General features: G+C 33.1%; 1 protein-coding gene across 1 annotated transcript; it reads left to right on the top strand.

The window, feature by feature from the left end:
* The first annotated feature begins 666 nt into the window (after positions 1-666).
* Positions 667-13,598, top strand: LOC118270527 (golgin subfamily A member 7). Its single transcript, XM_035586134.2, has 3 exons — positions 667-1,011; positions 4,257-4,409; positions 6,383-13,598. The coding sequence occupies exons 1-3, from the start codon at positions 856-858 to the stop codon at positions 6,560-6,562; spliced, it is 489 nt and encodes a 162-aa protein (XP_035442027.1). The 5' UTR covers positions 667-855; the 3' UTR covers positions 6,563-13,598.
* The last annotated feature ends 645 nt before the right edge of the window (positions 13,599-14,243 follow it).

Raw genomic sequence — 14,243 nt, forward strand, 5'->3', positions numbered from 1 at the left:
TAGAAATGAAACTGAGGATGCATGGGCATGAGTTTAATTGATATTAAGTTGGAGGCGTCAAACTATCGCCTAGTTTGTATGCAGCGAGCGACGCGAGCGAAATCGGCCTGAATAGCTGCCGGTGTACTGGCGGACCACTAATCAATCGAGGATTTTAATATGATTTACTGTTTAAGTATTACAATGGGCGTAAACTGTCAGGAAGTTGTTTTACTTGAATTTAGTTTAAATAGACAGTTTAATAAATTAATTTTCAATTTCTTGATGCTGAAGTTTTAGTATTCTATTTAACTAAGGAGGTATTTAGGTAGGTAACTAAACCAGTAGAGCTGATTTAAAGTTTATTTGCAAAATAAAGATGAAGACGACGAAGATATTCACATAATTATCTGTATTTTTTGAAAGAAAATGCTTTACTTGGGATGTTTTTATTTGCCGCCATTAACTTTCAACAGACAGCGCCATCTGTTTAAACTGGTTTAAACTATCATGCATATTTTTTCACGTGTCGACTATGCTATCTTTATCGGAACAACGCATTTGGAATTTTAGCTGAAATAAGATTTATTTTATTAGCCATAAAACTTGGCTGTAAGAAAATATCTGTTTTATTTTATTGTAAAGTTCCAGAACGCAACTTTCTACGAGATCTATGGCAAGATGTCTGCCTGACAGATAATGTCAATCACTGACGCACGTCATTGGACTTTTATCGAAATATCGCGAGAAAACAGAATCCTCCTCGTATTTCTATCTGCAAACTATCATGCTAAAACTATGATACATTCATAACACAAAGCATTCCTTTAGACTTATTCTATTCTGTGTTGGTGAACTATAGTTTGTGTGTTCTGAATGATGGCAAATAATCGTATACCTTCTGGGCCGAATACGCCTGGGAGTCAGCAGACTCCTACACAGCAAGGAATCAAGATATTTATACAGAGGGATTATTCTGAGGGCACTGCAGTGAAGTTCCAGACTCGTTTCCCGCCAGAACTGGAGGATCGAGTAAGTGAAAGTCATTTGTTTACGTGAAGTTTCGAACCTTTGATCGTGGGCGCGTTCGTCAACATTGCAAACGTCTGTGACATCTAAGAAATGATGTCAACTTGAATTTATCCTTGTTCCGTGTTGCAATTGACTATAAGACGTTCATTCATGTATGAATTTAATAGTTTAGACTCAAAATGTTGAGTAAAATCGAGAATACACATTGTAGAACAACTGATGTTTCCTATTTGTGTTAAAGGAGGTTGTTGATCTTGAGTTATTGAACTGGAAAGTAGCTCTCAATACTAGTACTTGCTAATATGCTAATTTGAATAAATTACTTGCACATGAGACATAATAAAGGTTTAAACTCAGTGACCTGTGCATTGATTGTGCCAATAAGTGTAACACAGCTGAGCTTGACCTACTAGGATGTGTACTCATCATATTTAATGCACTATTGAGGCTGTAGTTGTGTTTAACTTAGTCACATGCACTTTGTTTGCCATATAATTACATGTTGTTGGTGAAAATATCACAATATAATGCCTCACAATACTTATCGGTACTAAACCTATTAGTATACATTGAGACCAAATAACGCATGTAACTATATTTTTGACAAAGATTACTTTGTTATTGTTTTTTCTATTTCACTGTCAATAAATATAACAAATTAATTTTGTCATCAAAAGCAAGATATTTGTAGAATATACTTTTGCTCTACTGCTACAGAATATTAAATACTTAATAGAGAATTTACCAACACTATAAACAGACACTGGATCCATTTAAGCTAGGTCCATATTAACCGATCTACCCAATCTCACAACCTTTAATGAATTTCTTTTTATTGTAAAAGAAACTGAATAACCACTAGGTCATGGTCACATTGCAATCTGACTAGTATCTCTATCTAATCTTAATAATCAGTTGATCGATTGGAAGATAAATGACATTCAACATATTTTGCATCATGTCAAATAAGTATCTATCTCTTGTCAAATCAACCAAGAGATTTCATTTGTGGGACATACCTGCCACACCCTCTTTAACTGCTGTAACTCCTCTAAGTCAGGATCTATTAAATTGTAGACCACACTGTACACTATGGATGCATTAGAATGATTTGATCTATAAGAGATACAATCATTTAAAGACCAAAACTGTGAAGTCTGGCATATTCTAAGCACATAGAGAAGAAATGAGAAATATGTTCTTAAAACTGACCAATGGTAACCAAAATATTACCAATAAGCATAAACTACAGTCTTCTAAAACTAACCTACAGTTTATCTACAACACAAGAAAATCAGAACACTGAAACTGTCTTATTTTGAACCTTAAGTTAGTACCTGTTGATTCATATTTAAATGCCACCCTCGAGTGACAAGACCTTCAAATGAATTGCTTTACATATCACTCTGAATATCAGTTTGTATGGAAACAATACTGGCTATTTACATAATAATAACATATAACTGAGTGACACAAACACAAATAATTATTCAAAATCAATGTAGGTAAATGACTTCTGTGTTGATTTTGGTGTGAAAAAAATGTTTTAAAACGACTGAGTCAGTTTTGCCTTGTCAAATGTCAAAATGATCTTCTTTTATTGTGTTTACTGCCTCATTCCTTCAATGGACAGAAGTTGTACTGCAAATCACTTTAAATTCAATTCCAAGTTGCTGCAGACTGCCTAGTAGGTTACCAGGACTCCGACTTGAAAAGCAGGTGTAGTAATGGGGCAGTTTTTAGTCAGTAAGAGCCTCTCGTTCATCCAAATGTGGGAGAAGACATAGGATGATTTCCCCCCTAATAAAAAGTTGAGTTTGAAAATTGTAAATGGAATATCAATTTGTGTCAAGAAATTGATAATACGCACCTTATTAGTTTTTTTTAAATGTAGTTTGATCTAGCATGATAACTTATGAGGAATGTCATTATTTTCATAAAAATGCACTTAATCATTTTTTAATTTCTCTGTGGTTTTGTTAATAAAACCAAGATTAGGTTCTGATAACCTATCTTTCATTTGTCCTTGTTTTGATATTTTTTCTAACAACACAGTACCTAGATTTTTTTTTTATATGATTTCATGATAATGTGTATGTCTTCAAAAATCTATAACCATTTAATTTTAATAAATCATTATTCTCTCGCGTAATTAAGCATCGTGGTAACTTAGTTATTATCATCCTTTTTTGATTGAATAGGTTGAGAGCTGTGTCGTAGCTTCATTTATTGACACCAAATCTTGTGTTTCATTCAGCAGAATTGATAACATTTGATTGAGGACATTGATGAAAGAATCACTTTAATATGGAATTTTTGTTTAAATACAGAATACTCAAAATAGAACACATAGGTTTTGTGTTACTACATTTTAAACTTGTTAAATAGAAGCTTAAGTGTAGGTTGTTATGACTGCTCATAATTTTGTCCTAATCAGATTAAAAAGAAAACAAAACATTTCAATAACAGTTTATCCTTGAACTTCTAGTGGGTAATAAAATTATGTTGTCGGACTTATTGAATTAGCATCGAATCATATGATTCACAAAATAATGATTCACATTGATGCATGATTGAACTCGTAATTCATTAATTTATTAAAGGTAGCTAATTACAATAAAATTGTGCTCCAAATATGTGAAGTAATGTATAGCAGTGGTTCCCAATCGATTGGTAGTCCACAGACAAAATAATGGTCCGCTTAGTAAAAAAAAAAAGTGGTAAAGGTAGTAAACATGCAGACGGATCACCTGATGATGAAACACCAGAGGCGTCACAAGTAATAGAAAGTAACAGAAAATAGACAAAACAACATATCTGTCCAGTAACCAAGTCTATACTCAAAAAAAGCAGACAACTGAAAGGAGCAAAAAATAATAGTGATAGTGGTTTGTAGCCAAACAAGAATGATATAAATTGTTCTATGACCATGAAAAGGTTGGGAACCCCTGTGTAAATTGTGATTGTTTGTTTTGTTATCAGACACTGCTGGTGGTCGGCTCAAACATCCATTTTTATCCTTAATTTCTGTAGTTATAATAATTTCTGTGATTTTCGCTTCAAAAGAATATGATTCCCCACAGTTTCATCTTTTAAATAAACATGCAGTTTCTTGCTTCCATCACTCTATTTTTTATAGAGGCCTATATCCAGCACTGGAAATAAACAAAATCTTTTATGTTTTGGTTTTATAAATCAGATACAAAAGTAAACATTATTTAACAAAATATGTTCCACAATTCCAGATAGATCGCCAAACCTTCGAGTACACAATGGAACGGCTGAATGAACACTTCGAAATGGCAGAGACAGCAGACTGCAGTACGTACTGCGAAGGCTGCCTGGCCTGCCTCACCGCCTACTTCATATATATCTGCACTGAGACACACTATGAGAAGGTATGTTGAATTTATTTATTTTTGTAATGTTGCCCCGCACTAGGATTTTCTCCTGTGTCGTGGGTGCGTTTTTTACAAGTTCACATACACATGACATTCAGACCCGAATACAAAAAAGACTTGCTCTGTGCGGGAATCACTCCCGCTACACGTTGCGTGGCAGTCGGTTGCCCAGCCACCTACCACCTATGCACTTTGTTCTCGGACTGTATACTTAGTTATACTCAAGTTCTTAACTCCTTGCATTGTCTCGCGTGGATTTGTGTTCCTGGCACACTATGGGCTAAAAATTCTATACAATTTCTATGCAGTGCCACAGGACTATAGTTCATAGGAGAACTAGTAGACAAAATTTGACTGAATGTTTAGTACAGCAATCACAATGTTTCAATTGTCATTTTTTCCTAATTCTAAATGTTATCTAAGAAAATATTTCTTCAGTCGAGTAGTTTTATTCATTTCAAACTTTTTCCCAAATTCTAATTATTATCTAAGAAAATATATCTTCAGTCATATTATTCATTTCAAACTGTCAACAACATTTTATTCGTCATTCCCTTAAATACACCCCTTCATCACATCACATGTTCATCTGATCTTTCATTTCAAAGTTAATCAATGTAATTTGAATCTAAATGCTATGAAATTATCCTTTATTTTGCTGTAATTTAGCGACGAAGCTATCATTAGAGATGAACGCAAAATATTGCGTGTCATGTACTGCGTGTAAACTGTAATTTAATGAAATTATATATGTGAAGGAAAATCGCTATTGTTACCATGAGTTTACAGCTAATTTGCAAACGTGAATTGTTTTTCTGTACTAATGTAAAATTCAGAGTATAAAGTATTATTTTAAACAGATTTCTAGAATAGTTGTAAGTGTTGTATTGTGAATACTTAATGATTTTTTAATTATTACGGTAGTTTCGAACTTGTCGAATGAATATTTATTTTTCAAAAATTAGCTAGAAAAAATTCACAGAAAATAAGTACATCGTCGTACGTCGTGTATATCGTCAATTTAATTAAATGAATGTACGACTATTTTGCGATATTATGTTGTATTGAAAAGTCAAAATAATTTATTTTTGGCCTAGAAAACTACCCAATTCTGTGTAGTTTTCTGTGTTGTGGACCACAATAATAATTACTCCGTGTGGCAAATACATTGCACCAAAAACTATTTGCAGACAATATATTGCTTTTCTACCTTTCTCGCTTCACTGTATCGAAGTTTCTATTTTAAACTTTTGCCTCTAAAAATCAAATTTCATGGAAACGCTGCTGTAGTAGATACCGACCGTAATTACAGTTGAACACGCTATCGACAGGTAGACTAGCGCAAAATCTAGGAATTACTCATATTGCATAAGCCCTAGATTGTATTTTCAATTAGTGAACTTATATTACCGATCTATATGGAAGTTATTGAGGGAGGCGCATGTTCAGCAGTGGACGTATTATGGCTGATATGAAGATGATGAAGTTAGATTTAAATAAGTATGGCTTAGGTTTTGGTAAGCGACTTAACATTGTGTAAATCCCTAGGTAAGAATATAAAAAATATGTGCAAAATAACGCAACGTAATATACAAGTACCCCGTCTCGAGTGGTTGTCTGTTTGGGAAATTGATTCTTGAAAAAAGTTTTAAAGCATATAAAGAAGAAAGCACAATCCATACAAAATTACTCCACGTATAGGACGTGAAGAAATATCTCAATAAAAGAAAATATGTCTATAAATACTCATACGAAAGAATTTGTCATGACAGCGCCTCAACTATTTTCATAGCAGTTTTTTCATATGAAGGTGTAAAAATTGAAGTTAGGAAGTATGCTATATGTTTTTAAACATTTTTATCTTTTTTATGTCACTTTGTTATAGGACGAGGGGCAATTTGGATCCATCTCCTATCTCAAACTTCTACACTCTGCAACATTACTAACATAATTTATTTCTTTTTCCACAGCACCTAAGGAAAGTATCAAAATTCATAGCGACACAAAACGAAAGGGTTTACAATCCACGCGGCATCCACATCACAGACCCCATCCTTAGGGGATTACGGGTCATAGAGATTACTGTCATCGACGTACCGAACTGTCAAAGTCCGACTGGCAACTCGAACAACCAAATGAGGCATACATGACCACCACAGGAAAATAGGGAGTTCTTCATGTAACCAACAAGACTCTTCTTGATGTAAGGATTTGGCTCTTATACGGGAAAATAAGGTTTGTTTTTCTGACACCACACAAACGTCAAAACAATGTTTGACAGCTGTCATTAATTGTGACGTTTAATTTTAGGATGGTATTTTTGACAGCTGGTTGTTTTGATGATGTGATACCTGTTCTACCATTACTTACCATTCTACCATCTATTTAGTTTGATCGATGAGGTTCCTATTATGTGGTTTCATTTTTTGTCATTTGTGTGTTTTGATGGTCTCAGTACCTAACATATGCTACTACTCAATGTAAAGTCTCAGATTATATTCCAGAGTTGGATAGTAGATTTGGGAGTATGTTCAATGTCTCCAAAATCTCTATCTTTCTGAGTATTCAACACATCAATACATATGTTGACAATTCAATCTACAATAGTTATCAAAAAGTTAACAAGTGTGAAATTAAATGGAATTACATAAAGGGAAATAAAACGCTGTTATCTGATTGAGATGATAACTGATATTATTTGGTTGACTCATATTCTAGATAGCCAACATTACGTGTAATATTGTTCTTTTTGACGTATCTGTCAGATTGCGTTATCTATGTAGGTGTAAACGGGAATTTTACGTTAATTTTTTTCATATAAAAAACCGAGGAAAAATTATGAGAGCTGAATCCGTATGTCATCGAGATGTGATTTTCTACAAAATATTTATAAATAAATATAGACTCTTTTTCAATATCTTTAAAGTCATAGATTATTGTATAAAAATGTAGATAGGACCACCGTGTGGTTTTGTAATGAACGTAATTTTTATACCTAGCTGGATTGTTTGAAGTCTAGGTCACTTGGGAAGAATTAAAAAGTAATGTTGACAGTTAAAAAAGCAATAATGTACAAGTATGTTTTATACAAATGTCTACAATTACGTGTGATACCATCATCCATTTTGTTGTATAACATTTTTATGGACACCCTGTAGATGGTTTGTTATACAGAGTGTGTATAAAATATCTATTATCTTATTTTACATTTTAAATAATTTCATTAATGACATTTTTATGGACACCCTGTAAATGGTTTGTTATACAGAGTGTGTATAAAATGCCTATTATTATTTTCTTCATTATAAATAGTATTTTCATAGAGTTTGTACATTGTAGATTTGTTTTCTCTCATCTTAATATAAAAACCATTACTTTTTATCCCCTTCCTCGAGTAGGCCTCACCAATTAATTAAGTACACATCAAGACTAAAAAATTGACTCAATTTTGATCGAATGACTGATTTTATTTAATTTCTTTCGTTAGCATGACAGAACTCCTTTTGCCAAATTGTTCTTCCAAGTGGAGAATGTTCGAGAATGTTTCGTATTTGATGTTCTAAGACTTTGGTGGCTTATTGCTTAGTTTAGGTAATGTACAGACGGATAACTTAGTGAGCAACCTACTGTCATCTGTCAAGGTTATTTAGGCAAATTGAACTTTATGATTTTGTAGTTTAGCGTCCCTTTTCGTATGGCCACAAGTGCGCATGCCAAGAAAGCAGTCTTGAGTTAGATTACCAGGACAGAAGTAATTCCGATCAGGAAATCCACCTTTGAGAAACTTGTGCCTGGTGTATACTATTCACAAGGAGCTGGGGCACGAGTTTCTAGTGAAAAGATGAGTATTTCGGGCTATTCGTTCAGGGAATAAAAGGCGTGACGTCATATAATGATATCTTGACGTCATAATAATTGACAGATCATAGTAGGTAGCTATAAAAACGTCTGTATTTCTATGTATATGGCTTGAGGTTCTTGCTGTTACATGTACGAGGAACAAATTTAATTTGTTCGTAACTATTTAACTATTTGACGACTTGATTATGGTCGCAGAGGCGTTGGATGTTGGTCGCTTCCAACCTGTCTATCTGGAAGTCTAGGGGAGGCCTCTGTTCGATAGACGGCTTGTGGCTGATATGATTATGATGATTAAGATATATATTTACTATACTTATACCCTTAAGCGTGTGACATATAAAAGATAGACACTTATTGGAAAAAAAACCGGACGTTTAATGAGCTCGCTTGAGGAGATTATTGAATCATTAACAATCTCTTCATCACCATCATCGCCAACGACCCATGAAGGTATTGCACCCTCACGGGTCCACGTCCTAGTGGCTGGACTATGGGTCTCCTCCACAAAAAAAGAGGTTTACTCTAATCTCCACGCTTGGTAAGCGAGTTGGAGATCACAGTTAATAGATTATAATAAATCTAATACTGAACCGATATTTTATATCGATACTTTCTAAATCTGTGTCCTCCATCTTCGCTTTGCCGTCCTGGCAGTAAGCGGGTCGGCGGCCAAACGCAGACTTATCAACGTTAAAAAAAATCCTATCTACCAGAACTTATTGATATAAATACAATATCATATTTTCAATAAAAAGGGATCAACAAAATTCAAGTCGCAGAAATATTTGTATACGATACGACGCAGCAAGATAACTCGAGTCGGTTACATAAATAGGTGAATGATAAATGATATATAAATATCATTATATATAGAAACTATTACATAGTATATAATGTGTAGCGTATCATTTGATGTAAGAGGTTTTAATGCTTGTAATTACTTACTTTCTGAAAGGATAATGATTAGATAATCTCCACGCTTGGCAAGTGGGTTGGAGATTAATATCGATTAGCTACACTGACTGTGTTTAACAGCCATAATCTTCACGCTTGGAGATTGGAGATTATTCTCCAGACTTGGCGGCAGGGCTGGAGATTGCTGTTGTAAATTATTCAGATCTCTGCTCGGTCTGTCAAATGTATAGTCCTTTATTCGACTCTTATGTCACCCAGGAGAATAGGCAGGGTGGTGACAAGTGATCACTGAATTACCTTTCAGAATGTAGGTTCAGTTTTAGTTCATGTGGACCATTATGAATTACCTTTTTAATTAAATAAATGTATAAAATAGTTCATAGTTACAGTTATACGCCATTCCATATTATTAAAATAGTTTTAAATTAATTTTTTAAAGTAAGTTTGTAGTATAATTTCCTCCGATACAAAACTTGATTATTTATTTATTAAGCCTATATTTAAGCTCCTATGGAATCCCATCGCCATTCAAATTTCAACCCTAACCACATGGACTAAGACTCGAAATTGTGATTAAGTTAAGGCCCGTAGAATAGCCTAACAAATTGTGGTTATAAAACCTATGTTGATAGTGTTCTTTTTTATAAATTAAATTGATAATGACCCTCTACGGCCCCTTGTTATTTATATGTGGTATTTTAATTAAATATAGGAATTTATATATAGGAATTGTATATAAGGTGATATTTAATTTGTAGAAGAATAAGCACGCGATTGTACAAATGTTAAGATGTAACTTTCCAAACAAAATTATGTTCTAAACTCATTTATTTCACATTTATCATAAACTGTGGGATAAATAGTATCCTATCACCCAAGTCAGCTCATACCCTGTCTGTATACCAAATTTCATCGAAATCCGTTTTTTAGTTTCAGCGTGAATGAGACAAACATCCAAACAAACAAACTTTCACATTTTATTACCATTAGTAATATTACGTGCTTAGCTGTCTTTCAATAATTAAATGTCACCATATATAATGAAAACTATTCACTAATTTTACTTGTATAATACTATTTATGGTTGGTTCTAAGTAGTGTGAGTCTATCATCTGTATTCTGTTAAATTTGTACATACAAAAATAGCTCTAAAGAGCGTTTTATTGTGTATAGTTATCTAACTATACATCTTCGTCTGTGGTGCGATGAGAATAAGGTTTGAAATTGCTTGACTTGTGACCTTAAATGTCGAATGCGTATAAATACTTGTTTGACTTCATATTTGTATGAATATAGTAAGTTTTTGATTTACTGTGTCTTGTCTATGTGTGGTAGACTAAATTAAGCTCTTTTACGGTGTGTCAGAGTTCAAAATGGAAGCACTTATTGTTAAGCAAGCAATTGTGTGACGGTTTGTAAAATCTTGTGTTGTTACATTGGTAATAGTTATCCAATTGGCCTGATGACTTAGTAGTTTGTTTTACGTTTAACAAGATCGAAACGAGAGCGCGTTCAGCGCTCTGATTGGTTGGGTCATACGCGCGAGCCTATCAGAGCGCCGAACGCGCTCTCGTTTCGTTTTCGATCAACGTAAAGCAAACTCATGAATCAGAGCGCCAAACGCGCATTATTTCAAGTAATAGGTATATATAATATCGTAGATTATTGTAAACTTATTATTTTTATATTTCTGAAGATAATATCAGTTTTCTTTTCTAACGACTTATTTATCTAGCACTTTCACCCCTTTCCTGGGCCTTTATTTAACTAGATATACCTACTCCTATTTGTTTTAAATATCTTCATGTACCAGTAATATTATATATAAACAATCTTTATTTTGTGACAGAAGTATGAAAGTGTTCTGAGACAAACAACTCTTCTCACAAAGAGAAGAAATTGAATTGATAGCCTAAAACATTGGTCATTGGATAAATTATTACCAATTATAGACTATTTAGTATTGTGGCTTTAATGACACAACTACAGACGATACTTAGATAAAATCACAATTTTTATGTTTTTTTTACGTAAATGACGAGTCATGTGTAGATTTTAATTATTTTATTTTTATGTCCAAACAGTTTTATTCTTTTTTTCTCTTTGTAAGAACAAAATTTTAGTTTGTGTTTTAATTTGGTTTTTATCTAAAATATTAATATGAGTGATGATTTTATCATGATTTTAATTAAATATGTCTTTTAACTCAAGGTTTGTGTAGGTTGATGACTTGTGAACGGACGTATCCGTATGATATAACTTGTATAGTTGGGCATTTATTTAATATTTATTATTATGTCATAGTATAGGATATATTTTCATAATTTTAATGTTAATTGTTGTATTTAGCGCTTCAGTTACATCATTAAAAGGTATCCTGAAAGTCTCTGATGTTGATTCCGACAGAAATCGGTTGAATTTTGAACTTTATTGTAAAAGAATAAGGTTGGAAATGTACTAAATAAATTCAAAACTACGAACGAACGACTGAATTTTGTCGTTTATATCGGTTTCGAAAGAATTTCGGGTTTAATAAATTAAACCTAATTTTCTTTTTCATCCAATAACTACAATCTTCCTTTAAATGCTATGCGTTCGACATATTTTAGATGAATTTTCAAAGCTTGCAACACTAACTACTAGTTTGTAGTATATTCTGCAACTGGTCTTAAGCAGCTAGTTAAATAAAAAATTTTGAAAATGAGCTTAGAAAGAACTAAGCCCATCGTGATCCACTGAGCTTCACTTATCCCCCTTCCTTTTTACTTAAATAAGGTAAATAAAATACTTACTACAAACTTAAATCGTCTCAGCTTACATAAAAAATGAACGTTTTTGATTTTTGCCATCACTACGTGGCGCTAGTGTCGCCTAGGATCCTGTCAACCTAATAATGATAATGTTTAACTGTCATAAGTTTTGACTAATGACAATGTGTTTTTAAGACCGGCAACGCATTTGTAACACCTTTAGTGTTGCGGGTGTTTAAGAGCGACGTTGATTGCTTACCATCAGGTGATCCGTCTGCTCGTTTGCACCCTATTCGGTAAAAAATCACCTTAGGTGGCATTCGCGACTCTATTAGTAAAGAAAAATAGGTTCATTTTGGTCTACACTTTGTTTATCACATAGATAAATAATCACAATGAAATAGACTGTACGTAATCGCCCCCCATTCTCACCAATATCTTAGTGTTCAATTGAAGCATTTTGTCATTTTTATACGAAACGAAATTATTTTTGTTTGTGTGTTCTCTTGCATCTGTAGGACTTTTGCATACTATTAGTAGATAGATGTACCTATGATAGATAGATTTTAAATGCATTATTATAGTCTGAATAAAATTCATAAAAAATCTTTTATAGTTAGAGTGGTATGATGAACAGAGACAGAGATACAATCGAAAGTCAAATTTATTTATTTCAAATAGACCAGGAAGGCACTTTTAAACGTCAAGGCAAATATAATAATAATACTAACGTCTGTCTGTCAGTCAGTCCTCTAGTGAAGCTATTTGCTCGTTCCAAAGTGTAGATTCCTATGGAGAAGAACGAGCAAGAAACTCCATAGGTTATTATTAATCCGTATCTCTGTCTCTCTTCTTTAACGATCATTCCTACTACAACTGTGTACATCTGATTTAGACTATAGTTGGGCCATTACAAAATGTACGAACTGTCATAAGTAATTTTTATCAGTTCTCTCGCTCACACTTATGCGAGTTGTACGGGATAGTCAAATTCTTTAGACTTTTAACGTGACATTTAGCACGTTTGTAATGGCCCACCTATAAGTACCTAAGTAATTGGCGATAGTGAGACACAGGTCCTATTAGTCGTCAATATCTTGCTGTAATTTTTTTTTCTTTATCTGTCATTACCTTGACAGTCTAATGACATTGACATTAACACATATTCCATTAAAGAAGGATGCCAGAGTTTCTATGGAATCTGGTCCCACTTCCAATAGCTATGTTAATAAACTATAACTCTGAACGGACTAAGATTGGGAACTTGGCGCCATAGTAACTTTTATTTAGCTCAAAATTACCTATCCATGATGTAACATACATAGCTATTGGAAGGTGGGACCAGGATTTGCATCAACCTTTGTCAATAGACGTTGTGCATAAATACATGTTTTACAGATTCTAAAAAGTCCTATAGATGCATTGTATATTTAGCGAAAGAATTTATAATAGCATAGAATATAAATATCAAAATGTTATCACATAATTTTCGTGTAACTTAAGTGTAATGTATAAAATGCACAGATAAAAAATTGATATTAGATTAATGTTGCAAACAAAAAAATACCTAAATTTGAATTCGTACGAAGTCTTAGCATTAAGTTATAGAGTATATTGTAAAATTTACTATGACTATTATTATTAAATAATTGGAATTATATTTGTGAATGTTTTCTTTTATAATAAATAAATTAAAGAAACCCTAAATTTTAATCCTAATAAATTAATCAGTGCAATGCCATTATCAAGTATGGATGTAAATATTAACTAAGTGTAATACTTACCTAGTAACCATAATAGGTCTGACTAACGAGGGTCCAGGTTCGATACCTTGGGCTGTAAAAATATTGATTTACGTAATCGTTTTATTTACAGAATGTATTGTCGGTAATTGTATTTAATCTTACATCCAACCTTAGAACAGTTTACCAAGCCATTTTCTTTTGTATCAGCAATATGTGACAGCAGTGACATCTACTGTAAAAAACACTAAACAGGAAATCTGTATCTGTACAAATACTCCTTGATAGGTACTAGGTACACGTAGATTTTATATCACGCTGTCGCTAGTAAGAACTAGTATTACCTGTTTTACTAATAAAAACAATATAATATAAAGTAAGGAAAACCGATTCCCTGTTCCTATAACAATCTCCATGACAAAAACAGACAAACATCTCAGCATCCCCCATTCGGAGACAAGTCAAACAACGGCAGAGCTAAAGTAAGTCATTACAATGGCAATAAACAAAAACAATTGGCTTTACGAGTGACGGCAATACGAGCCGACGCGTTATTCCCGGAG

This window comes from Spodoptera frugiperda, chromosome 13, assembly GCF_023101765.2.
Source record: "Spodoptera frugiperda isolate SF20-4 chromosome 13, AGI-APGP_CSIRO_Sfru_2.0, whole genome shotgun sequence".
Taxonomy (NCBI): domain Eukaryota; kingdom Metazoa; phylum Arthropoda; class Insecta; order Lepidoptera; family Noctuidae; genus Spodoptera; species Spodoptera frugiperda.